Here is a 27,133-nt window from a genome sequence, read left to right as displayed (position 1 = left end):
TTTTGAGACAGAGTCTCACCTTATAGCCACTGGTAGTGTGCTATGGTGACACAGCTCACAGCAACCTCAAACTCTTGGGCTTAAGCGATTCTCTTGCCTCAAAAACCTCCCCAGTAGCTGGGACTACAGGCACCCACCACAATACCCAGCTATTTTTAGAGATGGGATCTCGCTGAACTCAGGCAATCCACCCGCCTCAGCCTCCCAGAGTGCTGGGATTACAGGTGTGAGCCACCTTGCACGGCCAAATTACACAGTTCAATTCCCCACATTTGGGGAAATCACATGAATCAGCACATCCAGTGTGGGATGGATAGGCTCTGCCCTGCGAAAACCACCTTCATAATCATGGTATCTCCCCTGCCCGGTTAAGTATGCATAAATTTTTTTGATTAAATACTCAAAATCACATTTTAGTTAAGGTTACTTGTCATGGTTTTTTTTTTTTTTTTTTTTTAGATAAAGTCTCATTTTGTCACCCCCTGTTGAGCGCCCTAGCTTTATAGCTCACAGAACCCTCAAACTCTTGGGCTCCAGTGATCCCCTTGCCTCTGCCTCAAGTAGGTGGAACTACAGGCGCCTGCCACACACTCAGCAATTTTTAGAGACCAGGTCTTATGCCAGTTCAGAGTGGTCTCAAACTCCTGAGCTCAGGCAATCCATCCACCTCAGTTTCTCAGAGTGCTACAATTGTAGGCCTGAGCCACTGAGCCCACCTGTGATTATTTTGGGGGGTTTTTTGAGACAAGAGTCTCGGGCAGCACCTGTGGCTCAAAGGAGTAGGGCGCTGGCCCCATATGCAGGAGGTGTCAGGTTCAAACCCAGCCCTGGTCAAATACTGCAAAAAAAAAGAAGCGAAGAAAAAGAAAACAAAGAAGAGCCTCAAGCTGTCACCCTGGAAGAGTGCCATGGCGTCACAGCTCAAAGCAACCTCAAACTCTTGGGCTTAAGCGATTCTCTTGCCTCAGCCTCCCAAGTGGCTGGGACTACAGGCACATGCCACAAGGCCCGGCTATTTTTTTCTTTGATTATAGTTGTCATTGTTGTTTGACAGGCCCAGGCTGGATTTGAACCCACCAGCTCTGGTGTATGTGGCTGGCACCCTAGCTGAGCTACAGGCACCAAACCCCCCCCTTTTTTTTTTTTTTTTAAACAGTCTCACTTTGTCACCCTTGATAGAGTGCTGTGGCAGTCACAGCTCACAGCAACCTCAAACTATTGGACTTAAGTGATTCTCTTGCCTCAGCCTCCAAAGTAGCTGGGACTATAGAAACCTACCACAATCCCTGACTATTTTTTAGAGATGAGGTCTTGCTCTTGCTCTGGCTGGTCTCAAATTCATGAGCTCAGGCACTCCAACAGGCTCAGCCTCCCAAGTGCTGGGATTATAGGTGTGAGTCATTGCACCCAGCACCTGTGATTCTTTTTTTTAAGACAGAGCCTCAAACTGTCACCCTGGGTAGAGTGCCATGGCATCAGAGCTCACAGCAACCTCCAACTCCTGGGCTCCAGCCATTCTCCTGCCTCCGCCACCCAAGTAGCTGGGACTACAGGCACCTGCCACAACGCCCAGCTATTTTTTGGTTGCAGCCGTCATTGTTGTCTGGCAGGCCTGGGCTGGATTCGAACCCGCCAGCTCAGGTGTATGTGGCTGGCGCCTTAGCCGCTTGACCCACAGGCGCCAAGCCAGCACCTGTGATTCTTAAGGGGAAAGAAATTAAAGACACTAGATAAATGAAACATACCCCATTCCTTGAGCAGAAAACCTTCCTCCTCGCCTGCCAGAGCCACCTAAAGAAGAGAAAAAGAACAGAAAAGAGAAATGCTTTTGAAGCTGATATAAAACCACCTTATCAGTAGGCGCAGCTCTGTTAAATTGCTGATATCATCATGTCTTTTTCTCTCAGTCCCATGTGGCACATAAGTTAATAGAGCTAGGCAATCAATACTGTTGACAGACTGTTCTCTTGCTGCTTAAACTGCTAGGTCCTCATATGCAAACACAGGACCATCAGCAATAAAGACTAGAGAAAATGACACACACCTTCTTTCCCTCCTCTCTCCACTTCAGTAATCTCTAGTATACACATAACACCTCAACAACTGAAGATAACCAGAATCCACGTTAATTTGTTTTTAAATACAGAAGACCTTAATGAAATAAAGAATAACCTACTCCCAATATCCATTCCCCCACGAACCAATCACCTCGGCCACGACCACGGCCCCTTCTGCCTCTTTCTGTGCCTCTTCCAGAAGGCCCTCCACTCTTGGCGCCATCCAATCCATTTTCCTGACCTCGAACTAAAATAAAAATAAGAGTTAAAAAAAAAAAAAAGATGGCCAGGGCAGGGTTAATAGAATATATACAAATATATAAAAATATAAATAAATGGTTTGTGATACGGTGTTGGGGATACAAAAAAACAAGAGAAAATGAGCTGGAAGTACAGCACGTAAAGGTTACTCAGGGAATGGGGAACCATAAACAGGGAGCTGAAATCAAGTAACTTACAAACTACAGGGCAATCGTAAGTCATACTGGTGGCTATTACTTGAAAAGACTATAGGAAAGAGATGCTAAGGTCTCAAAACAGATGAGAGTGAAAAAAAACCATAAACGCATTATAACATTTCCTGGGGACCTTGGCACATCCCTGGAGTCTAAACATCACTGACCCACAGCTGGTTTTGACAAAGGCCCATGCATACACTCTCGTCCACGGCTGGCACCTCTCCCTCGTCTTGGTGGCCCACCACGTCGCCGACTATAGTCTCTGTCCCGGTCTCGATTTTCTTTGCCTTCTTCATTGGATTCTGTCTGGCCACCATCCTTCTGTCCTGAGACTCCCTTCTTCTTCCCGACCATCTCCCAGGAATGCTAAAGGAAAGTGGAGGATTTATGTCTAGTCAATATGGGCTGCTATCAGTATACCAAAGATGAAAGATATGACAAATGACTGATTTAGTCATTCTCTTCTCAGCATCCATGTCTAATATACTTCTCTGTTTAAGCAGAATGTACAGACCAAATATCCAAACAAATTTTACACGTAAGACTGCCAAAAGTAAAGTCCTTTTCTTAAGGGAGGTGTTTGTAAGTAATGCATTGCAGAAATCACTTCCAAGAGACAGAATCACAAAGACCTTGATCTAGCTCAGTCGCTCCATATATAAGTCAAAGGACCGAGTTACCGGTCCCTAAGTTTTGTTTCTTGGGCTAAAAAAACTAATTCCCTTTGGATTGCATGACCCTCAACTTTTCAGTCTTATTCATATCAAATAAAGCAAACAAGGAAAAGTTTCTGAAAGTAACCTATGACCTCAGAATGAATAAACAGCATTCAGCTCTTGGGCAGGTTCTCTGAAGAAGAGAAAACAACTAAACCAACAATCAACCTACCAACCTACACATATGCAAACAAAGAGCAATTTCACTGAAAAGATAACCAAACAGCATTCACAGGCCTGGCCCTGAGACATACTGATTACAGGAAGCCTTCTTTCCAGGCTTCACCTGCTGTGTTCTCCCTGTACTTTAACCAACATAATCCAATTTAACTTTCCCCAAAGCAGAATACATTGTCTGTGATATATTCCAAACTACAAGAGAGAAAATCTGTAAAGAAAACAAGATAAACACCCATGCAAAATACTCATTAGGAAAATAAACTTTACGAATTTAAAGTTTTGAAAACATGTACACCTTAGTTTATACATATTTTTGCAAAAATCTATGCAAACAAAAGTTCCAGGACAAACACCAAGACTACTAGATCTTTACTATTTTACCATATTATCAAACAACCAGGGCCCCGATGCTTAGTAACAGCTGTGTAATTTCAAATATCTAATCTAATCACTTTCAAGAATATAGGCTGGGAGGTTGGGTGCGGTGGTCCATGCCTATAATCCAAGCACTTGGAAATCCCAGTCCAGGTGAATGGATTGCCTGAGCTCACAGGTTCAAAACTAGCCTAAGCCAGAGCAAGACCTTGTCTTTAAAAATAGCTGGGCATAGGGCGGCGCCTGTGGCTCAAGGAGTAGGGCGCCGGTCCCATATGCCAGAGGTGGCAGGTTCAAACCCAGCCCCCGCCAAAAAAAAAAAAAAAAAAAAAAATAGCTGGGCATTGTGGAAGGCACCTGTAGTCCCAGCTACTTGGAAGGCTGAGGCAAGAGGATCATTTGAGGTTGCTGTGAGCTGTGACGCCAAGGCACTCTACCGAGGGCGACAAACTAAAACTCTGTCTCAAAAACAAACAAAAATATATAGGCTGGGTATTAAGAGAATATAAAATTATTTATTTTCTCAGGATTTACAATAGTATCATGATTATGTAAGAGTGTATTCCTTTAAGCAAGTATGTTGAAGAATTTGGAGTATAAATTATGATGTCTACAACTAACTTCCAGATAATTCCAAGTGTTCAAGATGGAAGAATGAATAAACAAAAGGTGGTACACACATAAGATGGAATAAAGAGGAATGAAATTCTGACCCAGGCCATAATATGGATGAATCTTGAAAATATGCTAAGTGAAATATGTCAGACACAAAAAATACTGCATGATTCCTCTTATGTGAGTTATTTAAAATAGGCAAATTCATAGGTTACTAAGAGCTAAGGGGAAGGAAGAATGAGGAATTATGTTCAATGGGGACACAATTCTTGTTTGGGATGATGAACAAGTTCTAGAAAGAGTGGTGACAGTTGCACTCATGAATGTACTTAATACCACTAAACTACACTTTTGGTTATAATAGTTTAAAATGTTAAAATAATAAATCTTACAATAGTTTTTAGGTTCAGAAAAACTAAATTTAAAATTATAATAAAAACAGCTGGGTATAGTGGCTCACACCTGTAATCCTAACACTCTGAGAGACCAAGGCAGGAGGACTGACTGAGTTCAGGAGATCAAGACCAACGCGACCAAGAGTAAGACCCCGTCTCTAACAAAAAATTTAAAAACCACCAGGCCATGATGATGCACCTATGGTCCTAGCTACTCAGGAAGCTGAGGCAAGAGGATCACTTAAGGATCAGGAGCACTGACTTATGATGACACCACTGTACTCCAGTCTGGTTGACAGAGGAAGACTCAATATAAATAAAACAATAATCTTATCTACATTCTAAATAGTCCATCATAGTTTACTAAAATAATTTTCTTTAACGATTCAGTACCCCAAGGACTCAGCATTTCCTTGCTGCCAATCTTTCCAATCCCAACTTATTCCACATTACAGTTGGTGGTCATTGTGTGCTCACAGTAGCTTCGATTCATTAAGTTATAACAACCCCATAGCTAACTGAGCACCAGCAACACCATAGACACTAGACTCAAAACTCTCAGCTTTTAGAATTTATGCCAGTGTATCTCAAAAACCAGGCAAGTTTTAAAATGCTGTCTCCTGGCGGCGCTCATAGCTGGCCATGTTCACTGAGGCTGGCAGGTTCAAACCTGGCTGGGGCCTGCTAAAACAATGACAACTGCAACAAAAAAATAGCCAGGCTTTGTGGTGGGCGCCTGTAGTCCCAGCTACTTGGGAGGGTGAGGCAAAAGAATCACTTAAGCCCAGGAGTTGGAGGTTGCTGTGAGCTGTAACACCACAGCACTCTACCCAGGGGAACATAGTGAGACTCTGTCTCAAACAAAACAAAAAAACAAAAAAAATCTGTCCCGTTTCTCCTTCTCCTATGTATACATCAGCCGCTGGAACTAGATAGGTTATGTAAGAAAAAAAGAATTACTATGATCTTCCCAAAGGCACACTCAAGTTTTCTGGTATGATCTCATCCACCAAAATTACTTTCAGCATCCCTAGCAGCTGAGTTTGCTATCCACTGGTTTCACCAGTAGCTGGTTTATTTGTAGCAAAAACCTACATTCTCCCACTTGCTTTCCTGGCTCATATTGTGGAAAGTCAGATTTACAGCACTAGACAGAAGCTGCTGGGAGAAGCCTGACATGGTGTCTCAGGACTATAATCCTAGTACTTTGGGAGGCCAAGGCGGAACAATCACTTGAGATCAGGAGTTTGAGACCAGCATCAGCAACCCAGCAAGACTCCATCTCTACAATAAGTAGAACAATGAGCCAGACATGATAGCATATTATGACTATGCTACTAGGGAGGCTGAGGCAGGAGAAAGATCACTTGAGTTCAGGAGTTTTGAGGTTGCAGTGAGCTATAAAGATGCCATTCTGCCCTCATGCCAGGCAACAGAGTGAGACCCTGTCTCAAAAAAAAAAAAAAAGAGAGAGAAAAAAAAATGTTGGAAAATAAAATGTCACAACTATGTCAAAAAACATTTAAATAGGCAACGCCCGTAGCTCAGTAGGTAGGGTACTGGCCCCATACACCCGGGCTGGTGGGTTCGAGCCCAGCCCAGGCCTGCTAAACAACGACAACTACAACAAAAGACTAGCTGGGCATTGTGGCAGGCACCTGTAGTCCCAGCTACTTGGGAGGCTGAGGCAAGATAATTGGTTCAGGCGGCACCCATAGCTGAAGTGGTTAGGGCACCATAGTGGTTAGGGCACCACCCACATACACAGAGGCTGGCGAGTTCAAACCTACCCAGGCCAGCTAAACAACGACAGCTGCAACAACGAAAAATGTCGGACACTGTGTCGGGTGCCTGTAGTCCCAGCTACTTGGGAGGCTGAGGCATGAGAAATCCCTTAAGCCCAAGAACTTTCTACCCAGGGCGACAGCTTGAGACGCCGTCTCAAAAAATAAAAAATAAAAAATAAAAAGAGGGCAGCGCCTGTGGCTCAATTGGTAGGGTGCCAGCCCCAGATACCGAGGGTGTTGGGTTCAAACCTGGCCCGGGCCAAATTGCAACAAAAAATAGCCAGGCGTTGTGGCGGGCATCCGGCTACTCGGGAGGCTGAGGCAAGAGAATCACCTAAGCCCAGGAGCTGGAAGTTGCTGTGAGCTATGATGCCATGGCATAGGGTGACAGTTTGAGACTCTTCCTCAAAAAAAAAAAAAAAAGTATAAGTAGCCCCACTATTTCCCCTAAAAAAAATTCTGAGACAATTATTCTAGAGTAAACTCGAAATGAACCAAAAGCATTCTACGTTGATTAAGATAGCAAATTTTCAAACATGGTAATATAAAATTTAATCTAGACTATAACTAGTCAAACAATTGTCTGAATTCCAGGGCAAAAGGTCCTCCAAGATATATCCTCCACCATCTCCAGGGATGGTCAACAGGCTATAAAACTTGTTTCTCTAACGCAACAGAAAAGAGTATCTTATTTTACCAAATACTACTTTTCAAGAAAAAAAATTCCACAAATCTAAATGATTTAAAAAGTATTCCACTATTATTTCCCTTTGTCCCAAGAAAACTAACAAATCTTTAGCATTTAGCTGATGTGATATGAATTCTGATATCTATCCCAACCAAAGACCACCAAGTAAAAGAAAATGATTTCAAAATGATACACTGCTCTTAAAAAAATAAAAAAATTCTCTACTAAGTACTGCAGGAATAACCCAAAGGTTAATAGGCAGTGTCCCTATTCTTAAGACGACTATAATTTGGTACAAAGACAAGCATAGAAACAGAATTCTCATTATGTGGGAAGAAGAAGAGGTAAAAAGCAACTTGTCTGAAAGTTCCAGGGCAAGAGGTCCTCCAAGATATCCCCTACCACCTCCAGGGATGATCAACAGGCTATAAAGCTTATTTCTCTGTTATCTCAAGAGAAATAAGTTCACACAGTGAATAATATTGTGTAATATAAAGCTTACATTGATAGGAATGTCCTGAATTCAGAATTTTAGAATAAATTGTGCCTCTGTTCAACAACAATAAAAACAGTGAGCAGAAATCTTCCACTATTAGTAACCAAGGCTATTATATAGCAACTCAAAGTCAGTCTAGCCCTGTGGGCTCTCAACCTGGGTTGAGACCCATAGGGAAATGTATTAAAGGGCTGTAGCATTAGGAAGGTGGAGAACCACTGGTCTAACCCAACCCTTGAAAACAGTCCCTAGCCTGGAATGAATAAATAATTTATCCCAGGCCAATTAGAAGAGACTTTCACTTGTCTTCTCCTATAACCATTAGCCACATGAAGAGAATATAGTATGCACAAATTTTAAGTATTTGCAAACTAAAGCAAAAATCTCCAAGAAAGTTCCCTATGCTACTTGGAGAATAAGGTACCCTGCTTTAAGGGGAGTTATTCCACTTGCTATTTTTAGAACATTACTAGCCTCCCAACCCAGGACCCACGTTCTAGAACACTTTATTAGCACTCTACCGTATCTGGGTTTCCTTCCAGCAGAACATTGATGGCTCTGTTGACATCTCCATTGCAGTCATGCAAAGCAATCACACATTCATCCTGGTTCTTGCCTGTAATATCAATCAACTGAAAAAGAAAAATCAGCAACCATCACGAACAAGCTTAATCTTATACTCCCAATGAAAGGAAACTAAGTGAAGGAAAAAGATACCAGCTGAGTTTGAAAGAATCAGGTTGAAAAAACAAAATATGTACATTCTCATACTACAGCAAAAAATTAAAATAAAAATAAATAACATGCACAATTTTCTAGAAGGTTTTCCGGTTTTTACTGAAACCCACCCCTCCCAAAAAAACAGCATATATAGAATTTTGGTATTCTATTTCCAAAAGCAAAAAAAAAAAAAAAAATTTTTTTTTTTTTTTTTTTTTTTTGAGATAAAGTCGCCCTTTGTCGCCCTCTGTAGGGTGCTATGGTGTCACAGCTCACTGCAACCTCAAACTCTTGGGCTCAAGGTATTCTCTTGCCTCAGCCTCCAGAGAAGCTGGGAATACAGGCACCTGCCACAATGCCACATCGCCCAGGTATTTTTAAAGATGGGTTCTCTCTGTGGCTCAGGCTGGTCTCAAACCAGTGCGCTCAGGCAATCCACCCACCTCAGCCTCCAAGAGTGCTAACATTACAGGCGTGAGCCACCATGACCAGCCTCAAAAGCAAAGTATTAACACCTCTGGCTTAGGGCTGGGATCAAAAGTATTTTCAAAGCAATCAATAAATCATCAAACAGAAACACATCAATTTCAGCATACCATGAATTTCCACATTTTCTTGATGCACAACTACTCAACATTGCTATAAAATGGCATCAATAAAGCATTCAAAGAGGTTAAAATTAAAATATCTTTGAACAAGTTATATACCCCCTATATCCAAAGGGGTATAATAAATCAGACAGCAAAAGCATTTGTTTATTGCCCTAACCCATTATATTCCAGATCATAGTTCTTTCACAATGTTAGTAGAAAATATCCTGGTGGGCAACTGTGTTATTTAATTATGCTTTAATTCTGATATCTTTCACCACAGCATACAACGAAACAGTGCTACACTCACTTGTTTCACCTTCTCCTCAAAGTCAGCATCATTATGGTCCGAAATCATCTGTGCAAGTCGAATTTGTTCCGCAGTGGCCTAGGAATTAAAAGCATCATCAGGAGGCAACAGTGTAGAGAAATAAGAGAGACCTATGCTGTCAATCTCCACTCTCCCCACTGCCCCAGTTTCTTTTTTGTTGTTGTTAAAAATGACCAAGTGTGGCTAGATGCCTGTAGCACAGTGGTTACAATGCCAACCAAAAACACCCAGGCTAGCGGGTTCGAACCTGGCCCAGGACAGCTAAACAACAAGTGCAAGAAAAAAAAAATAGCCAAGAGTTGTGGCGGGCGCCTGTAGTCCCAGCTACTTGGGAGGCTGAGGCAAGAGAATCGCTTAAGCCCAAGAGTTGGAGGTTGCTGTGAGCTGTGACGCCACAGTACTCTACCGAGGGTGACATGAGACTCTGTCTCACAAAAAAAAAAAGACCAAGTGGCCGGGTGTGGTGGTTCATGCTTATAATCCCAGCACTTTGGGAGGCTGATGTGGGAGGATTACTTGAGCTCAGGAGTTTGAGACCAGCCTAAGCAAGAGCAAGACCCCATCAAATAGAAAAAATTGGCCAGGCATGGTGGCACGTGCCTGTAGTCCCAGCTACTTGGTAGGTTGAGGCAGGAGGATTGCTTGAAGCCAGGTTGCTGTCAACATAGCAGTCTAGGATGGGCAGCAGAGCAAGACCTTGCCTCAAAAAAGGGGGGAAAAAAAAAATACCAAGCACTAAAGCACCATTTTAGGTGTTTGTTTATTTTGAGACCGAGTCTCACCATGTTGCCCTCTGTAGAGTGCTGTAACGTCACAGCTAACAGCAACCTTAAACTCTTGGCCTTAAAATAATTCTCTTGCCTCAGCCTCCCAAGTAGCTGGGACTACAGGCACCCGCCACAACGCCCCCCCCCCCAGCTATTTTTTTATTGCAATTGTCATTGTTATTTAGCCAGCCAGGGCCAGATTCAAACCTGCCAGCCTCAGTGTATATGGCCAATGCCGTAACCACTGTGCTACAGGCATCAAGCCCATTTAAGATGTTTAAATCAATAATAAATAAGTAATTAAATAAAGGCAAAAACTAGAATGAAGCTGTTACTATTTCACTCTATACTTCAAAAAAAGCAGGAAATCCTATACTAATGTTCATAGTGGAAGGGACTTTCAGGCATGGTGTCTCACGCTCAAAAGTCCCTTCAACTATGAGAGGTTAGGGGTAGGAGAGTAGATTGATTAAACTCAGGAATTTGAGAACAACCTGAGCAACAGTTAGACTCCGTCTCTAGTAAAAATAGAAAAAAATCACTAGGAAGACTGAAGCAAGAGGATCTTTTGAGCCCAACAGTTTGAGGGTGGGGCGATCAAGTCAGACTTTTATCCTAAAAAACAGGGACTTTTGGCTCGGCGCCTGTAGCACAGTGATTACAGCACCAGCCACATACACCGAAGCTGGCAGGTTCAAGCCCAGCCTGGGCCAGATAAACATCAACAACTACAACAAAAAATAGCTGGGTGTTGTGGCGGGCACCTGTAGTCCCAGCTACTTGGGAGGCTGAGGCAAGAGAATCGCTTAAGTCCAAAAGTTGAAGGTTGCTGTGATGCCACGGCACTCTACCCAGGGTGGCAGCTTGAGATTCTGTCTAAAAAAAAAAAAAAAAAAAACCATAGCCGGGTGTTGTGGCGGGCACCTGTAGTCCCAGCTACTTGGGAGGCTGAGGCAAGAGAATCGCTTAAGCCCAAGAGTTGGAGGTTGCTGTGAGCTATGTGATGCCATGGCACTCTACCTAGAGCCATAAAGTGAAACTCTGTCTCTACAAAAAAAAAAAAAAAAAAAAAAAACCACAGGGACTTTCATCTTAGAATTACAACACCACTTTGAAACATCTGTCCTTCATTCCCATTTATATACTCACAAAGTCATGTGTAAACTGTTCCTATTTCTGCAATTACCAATGTCACCCTCTTACTCGTAGAGCTGAGAATACCACAGATTTAGTATGACCATAAATATCCTATCTTCTAAGTATCTAGCGTATATCAGCAAGATTGGAGGAATTTTACTAGCCCAATTAAGTACTAATATTCTGCTAGACATTCATTTGGAAATAAAAGTGAAAGAAAAATGTATAAAGGAAAAGTTTTAGTCTTACAATTCAATTTATCAAACCATAGTCATACATCAATTCACTCTACACTGGGTACCAACCAATACCAAACTGATTATTGGAAACAGATCACATCATAACCAAACTTAATACCCAAGTTAATTTACTCCTTAAAATTTTAAACTGAGCAAAACTCTGAAGTATCTAATTTTGAAGAAACACAGTGAAAATGCCAACTCCTCAGGGGAAAAGGAAAAATCAGGTTAAGGCCTCAATGAGACCAGAGAGGAAGATAAAAAACATGTCAGGAAAAAGAACAAAAGATAAAATCTGGAAAGGGAAAGGCCATCAAGACAAAGGTTGGCTGGAAATGTCAAAGTAAAAGGTCTAGTAAATAAGAAATGCATTGTAAAACTGCTCAGATGAAAAGAACAGAAATGGCACCTTAAAGATACAAAGCACAAGACCCATAATAAAGTATTAAGCTTCATAATGCAGTATTCAACAATAAAAAAGTATTTTGCATTAGAGCATCTCAGAACAGTTATAAGGCCCTAAGTTAAAAAGAGCCGTGAACTAGACAACAGGAATAAAGAACCTAAACCAACAATCCAAAGCACTGAATGAGCTGCATGGAAACCAGTTATCCACCAGCTACATGGATCCACATCCCTCAGGTTCTTTACCTGTGGCCGCTGCTTGTGCTGTGTCTGGTTTTGGTTCTGAGGTTGTTCCCAGTTTCCCCGGGCTCGGTTAGTGCCCACCGATGTCATCATTTACAGTATATACAAATAACAGTATTTACAAGGTAGAATACTGAAAAATTAAAAAAAAAAATTCAGGGTTAAACGTGGGCAGAATCTGTTTTTAACATCTCTTTTACCAGTACCTTCACCACCACTTTCACTTCTTCAAAGAAACCAAAAAGATTCACCTATTTCTGCAACATAATTGGTTGGATACCTTCCTCAAGTAACTATGGCTGTTAATCCATTTTTGTATGACAAAAAAATATGAATTTAAAAAATGATAATACTTCTAAAAGAAATTATTGCAGGCCAGGCACGGAGGCTCACACCTGTAATCCTAGCATTCTGGGAGGCCCAGGTGAGTAGATTGCCTGAGCTCACTGGTTGAGACCAGCCTGAGCAAGAACATAGCGGGGCCTTGCAGCGGGCATCTGCCTATAGTCCCAGCTATTCGGGAGGCTAAAGCAAGAGAATTGCTTGAGCCCAATAGTTTGAGGTTGCTGTGAGCTACGATGCCATGGCACTCCACCAAGGGCAACAAAGTGACACTCTGTCTCAAAAAAAGAAAAGAAAAAAGAAATTACTGCAGGTTAGTTACTAGCCCCCTATAAGCAGTCTTTAGAACATTTATCTATCTTAATCACGAGCAAGACAATGATAATCAAAGTGTATGTTAGTGAAAGTATCTGAAGTATTTTTGACAGAAGGAAAGATAATCAGCAAAGCCTGTAAACAAGTATTCCAGGAAGATTAGTCTATACTCCAAAGAAATACTTTAAAATATTATATTCAAAAAATAAAATCCTATATTCAATCTACAAAAATAAAAAAATTAAAATTAAAAAAACAAAAAACAGCCTTACAACCATTTTATATAAATTGCATGCAACCTCCACTGCTTGGAAAAGTTCAAGCCTAGCCTCAAGTTTCATCTCTCTGCACAAGTTTTTTTTTAATTCCACAGGCTTCAACAGGGGACATACTAGCCCCAGTGACTTTGTCCAGAATATTAGTTCCCTGAAGAACAATTCCAAAACGATACTTTTATAGCTGCTCTCTTGGTCTCCTAAATCCACATTTTCAAGAACCAGAATTACAATCACCCTCCACTACTCACCTTAATATACAGGGAATCCCAATTTGTCTCAAACCAAAAGCATCTAGCACAAAGTTTTATCAAATAAACTTGAGGCATTAAAGCTGGCAAGAAGATTTAGTTGAGTCTTTAAAAAGACACAGAACACACAGGGCTTTCCCAAAACCAGACCATAGTTTTTGCTGTAAGACTTCTAATAAGCAAGGATTCTATTGAATTCAAGTTCCCTTCGTTCATTTCAGCTTCAATCTCAGCTACTGCATTTAGTAAACAAAGAAGACATTAACCATATGATGGAGTGCTCAAAATAAGAGGTTACTTTGCATTGTTTTATTCCCTTCCAAGGAGGAAAAGTTCATACCTCCTGCGTATTATTAATTATTGTTAATGAAATTTTATACAGGGTAAATTCTAGACTGCCCAAAAGATATTGCTGGATTTAAGGGAGAGATAGGAGAGGCGTGTAAAGAGATACGCCAGGATTAATTATTAGGGAAGTGAATTTCACTTCACTTGTTTCACGACCTCAGACAAAGCTGACTTCCCTGTGGATAGATTCTTCACCAAGTGTTGTATAAGTCTTTGTTTTGTGATGTGGTCATTAATCAAGAGTTGTATATTCTCCATCACCCAGAAAGATTTCTTAAGGTTATATAAATTCTCTATCACCAAGATTTTTTTTAAGGCAACTTCAGAAAGTAATTTTTAACCATTACCTCTTCCCCACACATACATGTGTACATATAGGCCTGTAAATATTTCAAGCTAGTACATAATTATTTGCTACACAGTAGTCCATTTTCCCAGGCTGGCCCTATAGCCAAGTTTCAACATTTAATTTATAAAAAAAAAAACAACTACCCCAGATCAATATCATCAAGAGAAAAAAAAATCAAGTTATAACTAGAAGAAAAGTAGTAAGTTTTTAAATTGATCTAAGATGAAGACTTTAACATGGAGTAGCCAATCCAACCCACCCCTGTAACTTAAAATACTGACTGCTTTCTACTCCACATGTCATTTTATGAGGATGCATCATATTGCAGAAATAAACTGCAAGACTAACTATAATGTGAACTGCACACCCCACTGCCAGTCAGATGTAAATATATCAAAGTTACCTTGAAAGACACATAATTAACCAGGAAAGGTTAAAAAAAAAAAAAAAAAACCTCCTGATCACTCTTGCTATTAACATTTGCCTCTTACAAATGCTTTGAAAAAATGTGACCAATAAAATTTTACCACCTAGATCATAGTAACTCTGAGCAACAGGTCAAAAGTAAGTGATCTAGGATGGATCACTTGAGGGCATAGAATTAGTAGCCTTTTGGCAGCAGAGACACACACCCTGAGTTATCACAGTGGAGGTGGGAATCTTGTTCCTTTCTTAGAAAATAAAAATATTTAAGAGAAGTGGGGTGAGAAATATTGGAGACCAAGGAAATAGCGCAGGAATAAATACAAGTTTCAACACAAGAGTGCACTTGACTATTTTTTGAAAACCAGCTACTTAAAAAAATAGCCAGAGAAATTTTACTGAAAAAAATGAATAACAAGTATTTATTGAGTATCTACTATGTGTCCAATACTTCAGGAAATACAAAAGCAATATGACTTAGTTGCTGCCCTCAGGGAGCTTACAATCTAATTTAAGAAACAATTCAGAAATTCTGAAGCTGGACTGGGTTGGATAAGGATTAAGCTACCTCTAACAGAGCAATTAATTTCCCTAGATGCTTTGTTGAAATGGCCCTTGCATTCTTTCACACCACCCTGCGTCTCTAGTGAGAGTACTTCCCAATGAGGACACACTTAGCAAGCAAGGGCTTTAAAAATCAAAAATTAAACAGTACATTTTTAGGCCTTTCATCACTAGTTCATTTGTCTGCAATAATTACCATTCACAAAGTAAACAGTCATTGGGATCGTCATCTTTAAGGACAACGGCGTAGGATCTCAAAGCAGTTTTATCAACTATACACAAATGTTTTTAATTTTCTAGTAAGGCTGATTATCACCGACCCCCATTACCTCCCAGCATGTCACAACAGATATCCCCAGAGCAGGAAAGGGGTGGAGGGTGGATAAAAAGAGGAGACAAAAAGAAAGATTTCTCCATTTAATAATTGGGTAGAGTCAAAAGCAAAAACGTTAACAATAACAAAAACGTCTGTTATTGGGGTGCTTTTTTTTTTTTTTTTACTACATCGTACACCAGACGTGGCTACATTTCAAGAATGGTGGAAAAGAAACAGTCTCCTGTTTGTGACATCAGTTTGAAAACCAATTTAGGGGCTGTCCACAAAGTGAAGAAGGGTCTGAAGACATTCGGAATTCCTATCCCATTATGAGAAGAGTGAACAAATACCCCAAGGCTCTAGTGACGTTCCATAAGTGTAATACACCTCACGGGGGCCTCCATGCCCAGCTTCGCAAATAACATCATAATTGTTTGGGGCTACCCAAACTACAATATAAACAACAGGAAGCTAAAGACAACAGCAAAAACACATCTGAAGAGCAGGGTTGGTGAGACAGAAGGAAGGGTAATAAGAGAAGCTGACAAAAGAGGCTGGGTACGGAGAGGGGACGCAAGCCCACGAGTGGAGGATGGGAGGCTTACCCCCTCCGCGCCACAGCGGGAGCCCACGGGGCCCACCGCCTTACTACCTCCCACCCGAAACAGAAACAAATTAATCCTCCACACTCCAAACTGGGGGCCACATGGGCAGTTTGGGGCAGCTCCACCCTGCCACCCGCCCTCCTCCCGCCACACCAAACCAGGCCGGATCCGGATCGGAGGCGGCCCGCACAGAGCTGGAAAGGAGTGCGGCCCTCTCCCTGCCCACCCGCAGTGGTCGGGGTGGAGAGACCCTACCTCGGGCAGAGCCCAGGCCGCGCTCGCTCGCGCTCGCTCGCTCTCTCCCGTAGGCTCCAGCCGCATGCCCCCCCCAAAGGCCGCCCCAAGCCCCGCCCCGGCCACGCTCCCAAATCGAGGCCCCGGCTCAGGCGCGGCCCACTAGGCCGCGAACTCAGCCATAAACAAAACCTGGGGCGACCAACTCGAAGTGGGGCGCCAAGGCTCGCATAACTAGGAGGGGGTGTACAGCAGGGGAACGCGGAGCTGAGGGGCCTACTGAGGGAGGGGACGCGGCGGGAGCCGGGAAAGGGAGGGAGGGTAAAAGGGGGATCGCGGATTTAAAGGGGCCGCGGACAATACCCGGCCCCGCCGCGCTGCCGCTGCCGCCGCCGCCACCGCCAACGCCGCTGCGCTCCCAACTTTACCTCAGTCTCCTCCACACTGACACCCCGGGCCGCGCCGCCCCTGTCACGTGATACAAGATTCCCTCCTCCCCACCCCCTCCCTCTTTTTCCCTCTAGCGCTCGCTCTCGCGCCTTCCCCCTCCCCCTTACCTTCCTGCGTCGCCCCGGTACGTGACTTGAAAGGGACGCGCACGCAAGCGTGCGCGTGCCGCCTCGCCACGAGACACCTTTTTCCGGCTCCGGCAATCCACCCGCCTCCTCCACGGCGGCCCCGCCTCCACCACGTGACGCGCTGCGGCCGCCTCTTCCTCTTCCTGGTGTAGTTCCGCTTCTCTGCGCTCCCCCTTAGGTCACGTGGGGACGGGAATCTGGAAGGCGTAGTGCTCCTTTATTAGCTCCATGCGCCATGTTTTTAGGCTGGATCTGTCTTAGGCTTACCCTCTAAGGAAATGGCCTGGGAGCCTCAGGAAACCCAGACGCCGTTTGGGAGCCCGGGCTGAGGAGACAGGGCAGCGGGGTAAATCTGAGCGTTCTGCGCGAGGTAGAGAGGTCATGGCGTCCGGCAGTAACTGGCTGTCCGGGGTGAATGTCGTGCTGGTGATGGCCTACGGGAGCCTGGTGAGGAGACCCCCCACCCTGTTCCTGCTGTCGCATCTGACCCAGTAGAGATGCTCCTCTTGAGCTGTTCCATGACTTCATTCTCCTCCTATTCATTATATTCTGGGTTTTGACTCCTACGTCAGGCGTAGCTGTGAACTTAACTCTTCCACCCTGCCCCGGCGAGAGCCCTCCCCCTGAATCCTTGGGCACAGACCCCAGACCTCCCTGCTGCTGCTTCCCTGACCCGCACGGGTCTTGACCACCTTGCTTTGCCCCAAGTTTTACCCCTAAAGCATCCCTGAGAGCTTCAATCTGGGGATTGGAATGAAGGTATGCTTTTTTTTTTTAACTTTTAATTAAAGGTTCTTTATATCTTTTGGACAGGTGTTTGTACTGCTATTTATTTTTGTGAAGAGGCAAATCATGCGCTTTGCAATGAAATCTAGAAGGGGACCTCATGTCCCTGTGGGACACAATGCCCCCAAGGTAGGTCGTTAGGGTATGAAATAAACCTAGTTTCTTGTCTCTTATCATTTTAGGAAGAAGAATGAGATTTTTTTCTGTCTTTACAAGTGACTTTCATTTCCGTGTTTCTTTGCCCAGTTACCCTTTTACTTAATGAGTTGAGCAATAACCGCCAGCCCTGGGACTTTGTTTACCTGCCCACTGCAGTGGCACTAAGTGCAGCTTACCAAGGAACCTCAATTTTTGGATCTGTAGAGTGAAGAGCTTGGATTGAATTTCCCAACTATCTGCCCTAGTATACTTCCCAAGCCATCGTACATTACCCAGGTTTATTTTGGTTATTTTGATTTTGTTTTAGAATAGGGTTGGAGGGGCTGGGCGCCCTAATAGCACTCTGGGAGGCCTAGGTGGGTGGATGAGCTCATGAGTTGGAGACCAGCCTGTGCAAGAGGAAGACCTTATCTCTAAAAATAGCCGGGCATTGCTTGAGTCCAAGAGTTTGAAGTTGCTGTGAGCTGTGACCCCACGCAGTCTACTGAGGGTGACAACTAAAACTCTGTTCCCCCGCCCCCCAAAAATAGGGTCCGGATACAGTTATCCCCAGAGCAATAAAGGGTTGCCTTTGCAGAACTTTAGATTTGTAAGGGTCTTTTTTTTTTGGACAGTCTCATCACTGTGTGAGAGTGCACACAGCTCCCAGCAACCTCCCAACTCCTGGGCTTAGGCAATTCTCTTGCCTCAGCCTCCTGAGTAGCTGGGACTACAGGCATCCGCCACAACACTCAGCTATTTTTTGTTGCATTTTGGCTGGGGCCGGGTTCGAACCTGCCACCATCAGTATATGGGACCAGTGCCCTACCCACTGAGCCACAGGCACTGCCCTGTAAGAGTCTTTAAATTAGGCTCTTAGACTCGGCACCTGTGGCTCAAGCCGCAAAGGTGCCAGCCACATCCACCTGAATTGACGGGTTCAAATCCAACCCGGCCCCGCCAAACAACGATGGCTGCAACCAAAAAATAGCTGGGCGTTGTGGCGGGTGCCTGTAGTCCCAGCTGCTTGGGAGGCTGAGGTAAGAGAATCACTTAAGCCCAGGAGTTGGAGGTTGCTGTGAGCTGTGATGCCACTGCACTCTACCCAGGGCGACAGCTTGAGGCTCTGTCTCAAAAAAATAAAAGAGTCTTTAAATTATCTGATACCACTGTTTGTTGTATCCAAGCCCATGAAAAGGAAGCAACTTACCTTTGTCTATACTTTCTCTTTAGATGATTGCTTTTCATGATTATAGCTAACTGCAGCCCCAAACTCCTGCAATCCTCCAGCTTCAGCCCTCCAAGTAGCTGGGACTACAGATGTAAGCCACTGTACCTTTCCCTTTCCTTAGCTTTAAGTGTCTACACATGAAATTGATTTCTACCTCAGATCTTGTTCCCAAGTTCCATTCTTCTACATCCATCTGCCTATTTGACATTTCCATTTAGTAGGCATGGTAAACACCATTCTGCTGCTTTAGTCTTTCACTTTTTAGTAAAAGATACATACTGCTATTACTAGCCTCCTTGTACTACTTATATGGCTTTCCCCTGACTCCTGGGATCTAGCTTCCCTGGTTGAATTTCCCACATTTGTTACTGGGACCTAGAATGGTCTCCCATCAAATAGCTCGTCCATTCTTTAGATCTTAGCAGAATGTTACTTTCTCAAAAAAGTCATGCTTATTACCTATTTTAAAGATGGGTCCCTGGTCGGGCAGTGCCTGTGGCTTAGTCGGTAAGGCGCCGGCCCCATATACCGAGGGTGACGGGTTCAAACCCGGCCCCGGCTGAACTGCAACCAAAAAAAAAATAGCTGGGCGTTGTGGCGGGGGCCTGTAGTCCCAGCTACTTGGGAGGCTGAGGCAAGAGAATCACTTAAGCCAATGAGTTGAAGGTTGCTGTGAGCTGTGTGATGCCATGGCACTCTACCAAGGGCCATAAAGTGAGACTCTGTCTCTACAAAAAAAAAAAAAAAAAAAGATGGTCCCTGGTCTCTGTTTTCTCATGGTACCCTGATTTTTTTCATTGCATTTACCACAGTTTTTCTTTTATATTTATCTGTGTGCTTATAACAGGCCTCTTGGTGTCTTGTATGTGCAGTCCTAGTACTCTGGGAGTCCAAAGCAGATAAATTGCTTGAGTTCAGTTTAGACCAGCCTGAGCAAGAGCAAGACCCTGTCTCTACAAAAAAAAAAAAAAAAAATAGGGCAGCACCTGTGGCTCAGTGGGTAGGGTGCCAGCCCCATATACTGAGGGTGGTAGGTTCAAACCCTGCCCCAGCCAAACTGTAACAAAAAAAAAAATAGCCAGGCATTGTGGTGGACGCCTATAGTCCAGCTACTCTGAGGCTGAGGCAAGAGAATCGCCTAAGCCCAGGATTTGGAGGTTGCTGTGAGCTGTATGACACCACAGCACTCAACCGAGGGCGATAAAATAAGACTCTGTCTCTGCAAAAAAAAAAAGGTCGTCAGGGATGGAAGTGGGCGCCTATAGTCCCACCTATTCCGGAAGCTGAAGGAAGAGGATTGCTTGAGCCCAAGAGTTTGGGGTTGCTGTGAGCTCTTGAGACTTTGTTTACCTGCCCACTGCAGTGGCACCCTAGTCAAGGTAAGAGTGAGATTCTGTCCCCCAGGGTGGGGGGTTAGAAAGCTAGAACTAATATACTAGAGCAGTGTTCTTTCATTAACTACTGTTACTAACCTTTCCTTACATGGAAAGGTTCAAGGAGAATCTCATGGCCTGAAACTTAAGCAGTGCTTGTTCCATGCACTTATCATGAGGGGGACATAGGGTTCGTTTTTAGCACATCGTGAACCAGTCAAAACTTGGGCTGTTTAAGGGCCCCCTGAGCTATAAGATCAAGATTCCTTTTAAAAATTTATCTAAATTTTCACCTATTGCTGGTGGGTTAGTAAAACTGCTATGGAGTGTAACTGGGCATTGTCTAGTAAGAATGTACGTGTACCTAATCTATGATCTTGCAGTTTGCTTCTTACCACAGAGAAATTACTTTTTGTTCATGTATGTCAAGAGACATGTTCGGGAATATTCGTAGCATCATTAATATTTAAGAGTAATTTCAGCTGGGTGAAGCAGCTCACACCTATAATATCAGTACGGTGGGAAAGAAACAGGTGGGAGGATTACTTGAGGCCAGCCCAAGCAATGTAATAAGACACACACCCCCATCTCTACAAATTTTTTTTTTTTGTTTTGAGACAGAGTCGCCCTAAGTACTGTGTCATGGCATCATATCTCACAGCAACCTCAAACTTTTAGGTTTGAACAATTCACTTGCCTCAGCCTCCCAAATAGCAGGGACTAAAGGCATATGCCACTACACCTGGCTGGTTTTCCATTTTTAATAAAGATGGGGTCTCTTGCTCAGGCTGGTGTTAAATTCCTGAGCTCAAGCAGTCCACTTGCCTCTGCCTTCAATACTGTTAGGTTTACATTTGGGAGCCACTGTGCCTGGCCTTCTATGAAAAAAAATTTTTTAATTCATTGTCCACTTTTAAATGGCTATATAGAATACTCTAAGGAATGAAAATAAAAGAGATAAATATATGAAAAATGGGTGGTGCCTGTAGTTCAAGCAGCTAAGGCACGAGCCACATACACCAGAGCTGGCGGGTTTGAATCCGGCCAGGACCTGCCAAACAGCAATGACAACACAACCAAAAAATAGCCGGGCATTGTGGCGGGTGCCTGTAGTCCCAGCTACCTTGGAGACTGAGGCAAAAGAATCGCTTAAGCCTAGGAGTTGGAGGTTGCCGTGAGCTGTGATGCCACGGCACTCTACCCAGGGCAACAGCTTGAGGCTCTGTCTCAAAAAAATAAATATATGAAAACAAATGAATCTTCAAAATATTTTTCAATGGGATGGAGCCTGTGGCTCAGTGAGTAGGGCGCCGGCCCCATATTCCAAGGGTGGGAGGTTCAAACCTGGCCCCAGCCAAACTACAACAAAAAATAGCTGGGCGTTGTGGTGGGCGCCTATAGTCCCAGCTACTTGGGAAGGCTGAGGCAAGAGAATTGCCTAAGCTCAAGAGCTGGAGGTTGCGGTGAGCTATGATGCCACGGCACTCTACCAAGGGTATTAAAATGAGACTCTATCTCTTAAAAAAAATTTTTTTGAATGAATAAAGTAAATCACAAACATGAATGAATCTCAAAAACATCCTGAGTGAAAAAAGCCAGAAAGCCGTTCACAAAAGAATATGTACCATATGATTCCATTCCATTTGTATGAAATTCTAGAACTATAGAATAGAGCACATCATGTCGCCTACGCCCGAGATAAGATCACACACAAGGCATATGAGGGGAGCATTTTGGGGTGATGGAAATATTTATTTTGATTGAGATGGTGATTGAAGGGGTATATTTGTCAAAACTCATACTGTCAAAGCTATCCATTTAAGAAACAGATTGCAAACTTAATGTGGTATTTTTCCATTTGTATAAAGTTCAAAATCAGGAAAAGCTAACTCTTATTTAGGGTGATGCGATAAAACAGTAAAGAGTAAAGGGACTGTTGGCAAGTTAAGCATTTAAATGGAGGGTTAGGGTTCAGTGGAGATTGGGCACACAGGACTTTAAAGGTATTGGAATATATCATTTCATAAACTACATATTGAACTCAACTTTCATCTTAATGATTTTTATAATTGTTTTGAATGTACATACATATTGTCCATCTTCTGTGTGTGATATATTTCACAGTGGAAGTTTCTAAAAAGTTACAACAAAAAATTTATTTCTGTGGGCTGGCCATGAAACTGATATTAGTGGTTGCTTCTGGATAAGTGAGTACCTTTTTAAACTTTATACCATGGATCTGAGTTACCTATTTTAAAAGTTAAATATGCTTTAATTTTTTTAACTAGCCTTTGGAAGTCTTACAGTGGTAAAGTCTCCAAACTATTAAAGACTAAATACAGGCCTCCTTACAGAATTTTAGAGTAGATTATGACTTCAGTTGGTGTCCATTTTTTTCCAACTCATGAAGTTCTTTCTAACACTTAACCAAGCTTCTGCTAAGTCCATTTTAAAGTCAAATAATATGCTATAGAGCTTCAAGGAATTCTGGCAAGTTAAAAGATCTAGCTGAGAGTTGTACAGGTTATTAGAGAACCCAGTCCCATTCTTTTCTGAAATCTTGTGTATTATCTGGCAATTTTATTATCTACAAGGACATTTTCTGGTGCTTCTGTTGTTTTGTTTGCTTACTGTGTCCCATTTTCCAGAGTGGTAGGAAGCAGAGTGCAGGGTAAGTGATTGTGTATTGTTTTCTCTCTGTGAACAGGACTTGAAAGAGGAGATTGATATTCGACTATCCAGGGTTCAGGATATCAAGTATGAACCCCAACTCCTTGGAAATGATGATGCTAGGCTGCTGCAACTGGAGACCCAGGGAAATCAGAGTATGTGGCAAGGTCTTAGAGGACGCTTCAGTGAGAAATTTCACAAGTTTGGAATTCCTATTGCATCTTCTGGCAAAGCCTCAGTTATTCCTGTTACTGGATATATGCCAGATGCAGGGAGGCAGTTAATTTAGTAGCTTATTAGAGTTTGGGGATTATTTTAGGGTTATGCCTGATACCAGTCTTTTTCTCAACAGATTGCTACAACTATCTGTACAGGATGAAAGCTCTGGATGCCATTCGTGCCTCAGGTAAGGACTGCCTGACAGGGTCCACTCTTGGATGCTGAAAGCCCACCAGGGGAACAGAGTGATGACCCACTTTACATGTTAGGATTTGTCCTTTCTGCACATCCTTGGCTGGTAGGAATTTCCTAAAGTTTTGAGAGTACTGGATTGTCACTTTGCCAAAAAAATCATGTAAGCAAGTTATTTCTTCTCCAAAGAGTCTGGGTGTTTTGTTTTTTAAGGTTCTTCTTTTGAAGCCTTTAGTTCGATGCATTTTGATGGTGGTCATTTGCTTATTTTCCACAAATGACGGGTGACATCTTTTTCACTAAGCACTAGATAAATGGTTCTTGAATTTTTTCCATCCTATGACGACTTGTCATCACATGCACTATCTTTACTAAAACACTGTTTATATCTTAAAGCCAGAATTGGTTAAGTAGGGTGGTTAAAAATATGATGACACGACCATTTTGTGCCATCACCAAATGATCGCTCAGGCACAGCCCTATGCCTTTCATCTTAATTCTATCAGAAATCCCTCCAACTCAACCCACTCATTTCATTAGATACATTTCTAAATTTGGGAAATTAACTAGGAAGACTAAACAATGGGAGAAAGGTTATAATTGTACTACCATGTATTCTCTCCTCAGAGATCCCTTTTCATGCTGATGGCCGGCATCCTCGTTCCTTAATGTGCAAGAATTTCCGCTCCTACTTGCTAGATCTACGAAACACTAGTACTCCCTTCAAGGGTGTGCGCAAAGCCCTCATTGATACCCTGCTAGATGGCTATGAAACAGCCCGTTATGGGACAGGGGTAAGCTGGGTGGGCAGTTTTTACTTCATAGAGCTAAAGGATGCTCCAGACTGAGAGATCTTAACGTTTCCTTTCTCTTTCCTAAGGTCTTTGGTCAGAATGAATACCTGCGCTATCAGGAAGCCCTGAATGAGCTGGCCACTGTGTGAGTTTGGAGGGGAACATGTCAAAGGTGGCTGGTTAGAGAGTACAGTGGTGCTGGGCTGTCCGCCAATAGAGAGACCTCCATAAAGCAAAGTGAGCAAAAGCCATGACACCATAAGAGTTGTTTGATTTGGGCAGCGCCTGTGGCTCAAGGAGTAGGGCGCCGGTTCCATATGCCGGAGGTGGTGGTTTCAAACCCAGCCCCGGCCAAAAAAATCACAAAAAAAAAAAAAAAAAAGAGTTGTTTGATTTGGCCAGGCGCTATGGCTCACACCTGTAATCCCACACTCATCTCACAGCATGCTTAAACCTGTAGTTAAATGTCCATGGCACATTTAAATTACGTTGATCTTTTAAAAAAAAAAAAAAAAAAAGGATATATGTACTGTGCTTTAAACTTTTTTTTTTTTTTTTTTTTTTTTTTTTTTTTTTTTTTGCTGCTTTGGCTGGGGCCCGGCTTGAATATGCCATCCCCCGTATATGGGGCTGTTGTCCTACTCCTTCAGCCACGGGCACCACCCTGTGCTTTGAACTTTTTTTGAAAGTAATTTATTTAATAATCTTTAAAAATTTTCATGGCATACCTAGGATTCTTTTATGTGTGCCAAGGCACACTGGTTGAAAATCCCTGTTCTAGCCTATTACAGCTGTCTCTTGCTCACATTAGAAAGCAGGTACTATTATGCAAGTTTCTGTTTGTTTGTTTTTTTGAGACAGTAAAAAAAATTCTGTTGCCCTCGGTAGAGTGCTGTACCATCATAGCTCACAGCAACCTCCAACTCTTGGGCTTACGTGAGTCTCTTGCCTCAGCCTCCCAAGTAGCTGGGACTACAGGCACCCGCCACAACACCTGGCTATTTTTTTGTTCGAATTATCATTGTTGTTTGGCAGGCCCAAGCTGGGTTCGAACCTGCCAGCTCCGCTGAGCTGCAGGCACTGAACCGTCCTTCTCATTTTTTGACTCTATTAACTGCATGTACACATCGGGTGAATCAGGCAAAGTTAAAAGTTTTCTTTAAGCTTAGTGAGATAAAGAAAAGTTTAAGCCAGAGTTCAAGGTCTAAGTGAGAAATTGGTCTCTCTCTTATTTCTTTTTTTTCTTTTTTGTAGAGGCAGAGTCTGACTTTATTGCCCATTACAGCTCACAGCAACCTCCAGCTCTTGAACTTAGGCAGTTCTCTTGCCTCAGCCTCCTGAGTAGCTGGGATTACAGGCAACCGCCACAACACCCGGGGCTGGGTTTGAACCCATCACCCTCAGTATATGGGGCCAGCGCCCTACCCACTGAGCCACAGTGCCTCCCTCTCTGTTATTTCTAAGGTACCAGATGGGATTTCAGTAACTAGTTTATAAGCGAGGACAAAGGGCTCAGCGCCTGTGGCTCAAGCGGCTAAGGCGCCAGCCACATACACCTGAGCTGGCAGGTTCGAATCCAGCCCGGGCCCGCCAAACAACAGTGATGGCTGCAATCAAAAAATACCCAGACGTTGTGGCAGGCACCTATAGTCCCAGCTACATGGGAGGCAGAGGCAGGAGACTCACTTGAGCCCAGGAGTTGGAGGTTGCTATGAGCTGTAATGTCACGGCACTCTACCCAAGGCGATAGCTTGAGGCTCTGTCTCAAAAAAAAAAATAAAAAATAAATAAGAGAGGACCGTTGTGGCTACCATTGTGTTTATGGGATAGGATAAGCCCTGAATTATTTTATTTCATTACTCCTCATTCTCTCTATGACCTCCCCTCTATTCTTCAGGGTCAAAGCACGAATTGGGAGCTCTCAGCGACAACACCAATCAGCAGCCAAAGACCTAACTCAATCCCCTGAAGTCTCGCCAACAACCATCCAGGTGACATACCTCCCCTCCAGTCAGAAGAGTAAACGTGCCAAACACTTCCTCGAATTGAAGAGCTTTAAAGATAACTATAACACCTTGGAAAGTACTTTGTGATGGAACTGAAGGACTCTCACTACAGACTGAAACAGACAGCTGCAGTGTGCCAGACAGGCTACTTGCTGGAAGCCCTCAGGACATCTGGCTCAGCAGACCCAACCTATATCAGCTGAGGCTCCCATTGTGTCCAGAGTTCTTAGACCTTTTGGCTAGACAGTCATTCCCAATTCCATACAGGCATTTTTGTATCACTGGCTAAGACTTCATAGCATTTTTTTTCTGGATTTGAATTCAGATGTTACTCTCCATGTTTCTGTCTAAGCCTCCTTAAGAATCCTCACTAGGGGGGCAGCTCCTGTAGCTCAGAGGAGTACGGCGCTGGCCCCATATGCTGGAGGTGGTAGGTTCAAACCCAACCCCTGCCAAAACTGCTAAAAAATAAATAAATAAATTCTCACTAGGTTTTAGCCATAGTTCACATACCAATAGGTGAAAGTTGGAGTAGGGTGCTTTCTCTGTCTACCCCTTCATCCATGGTTAAATGGAAACTGGGAGTTAGGGTATCTCAGGTTTGATTGGTAAAAAAGGCAGAAGAAACTGGCAGGGAAATGTGGTGAGGAAGGGGGTGGTATATGGGAACAACTTAACCCTGGTGTTCCTCTTAAACCAAGATGTGTTGAAACATTAACACAGCTTCCCTAACATGCAAGGGTCTGTCATTCCACTTTCATTCCCATACTGTGTTATACATAAAAGGGAATGTTCAGGCACCTGGTGCCAGGCTTTGAGACAGTGGGAAGGAATTGTTTCCCCAAACCAATGCAATGGTCTGACTTAAAAATTATTTAATAAAATGAACTATTAAAAAATAAAGCATATGATTGATTCTTTTACA

The 27,133-nt window shown here is 43.1% G+C and overlaps 2 protein-coding genes and 1 non-coding gene across 21 annotated transcripts in view; 1 reads left to right on the top strand and 2 right to left on the bottom strand.

Annotated features, from left to right (window-relative positions):
- The window catches only part of UBAP2L (ubiquitin associated protein 2 like), a 51,627-nt gene extending 34,851 nt beyond the window's left edge, over positions 1 to 16,776 (bottom strand). For 6 of the 19 annotated variants that reach the window (XM_053592445.1, XM_053592451.1, XM_053592446.1 and 3 more), the window contains exons 1-7: positions 16,650 to 16,708; positions 12,203 to 12,332; positions 9,388 to 9,465; positions 8,289 to 8,399; positions 2,680 to 2,881; positions 2,209 to 2,304; positions 1,746 to 1,791 (exon numbers count right to left, since the gene is read on the bottom strand). In XM_053592445.1, the coding sequence (XP_053448420.1) occupies positions 1,746 to 1,791; positions 2,209 to 2,304; positions 2,680 to 2,881; positions 8,289 to 8,399; positions 9,388 to 9,465; positions 12,203 to 12,292 (623 nt within the window). In that variant the 5' untranslated portion in view covers positions 12,293 to 12,332; positions 16,650 to 16,708. Of the gene's footprint in view, positions 1 to 1,745; positions 1,792 to 2,208; positions 2,305 to 2,679; positions 2,882 to 8,288; positions 8,400 to 9,387; positions 9,466 to 12,202; positions 12,336 to 16,242; positions 16,545 to 16,584 lie in introns of those variants that run through there. The other 13 variants (XM_053592448.1, XM_053592453.1, XM_053592449.1 and 10 more) reach the window with 5 other exon arrangements.
- LOC128587113 (U1 spliceosomal RNA) lies at positions 221 to 376 on the bottom strand. Its single transcript, XR_008380526.1, has one exon. It is a non-coding gene; the product is annotated as a U1 spliceosomal RNA (small nuclear RNA).
- A 184-nt stretch (positions 16,777 to 16,960) lies between the features above and the next one.
- On the top strand, positions 16,961 to 27,111 carry C5H1orf43 (chromosome 5 C1orf43 homolog). The gene is made up of 7 exons (XM_053592504.1): positions 16,961 to 17,246; positions 17,613 to 17,714; positions 23,035 to 23,152; positions 23,350 to 23,403; positions 24,036 to 24,202; positions 24,289 to 24,347; positions 26,100 to 27,111. Exons 1-7 carry the CDS (start codon positions 17,181 to 17,183, stop codon positions 26,293 to 26,295), a joined length of 762 nt encoding a protein of 253 aa, XP_053448479.1. The 5' UTR covers positions 16,961 to 17,180; the 3' UTR covers positions 26,296 to 27,111.
- The last annotated feature ends 22 nt before the right edge of the window (positions 27,112 to 27,133 follow it).

The sequence above is a fragment of the Nycticebus coucang genome, chromosome 5 (genome assembly GCF_027406575.1).
Source record: "Nycticebus coucang isolate mNycCou1 chromosome 5, mNycCou1.pri, whole genome shotgun sequence".
NCBI classification, from domain to species: domain Eukaryota; kingdom Metazoa; phylum Chordata; class Mammalia; order Primates; family Lorisidae; genus Nycticebus; species Nycticebus coucang.
This window is presented reverse-complemented; position numbering and strand designations above follow the sequence as displayed.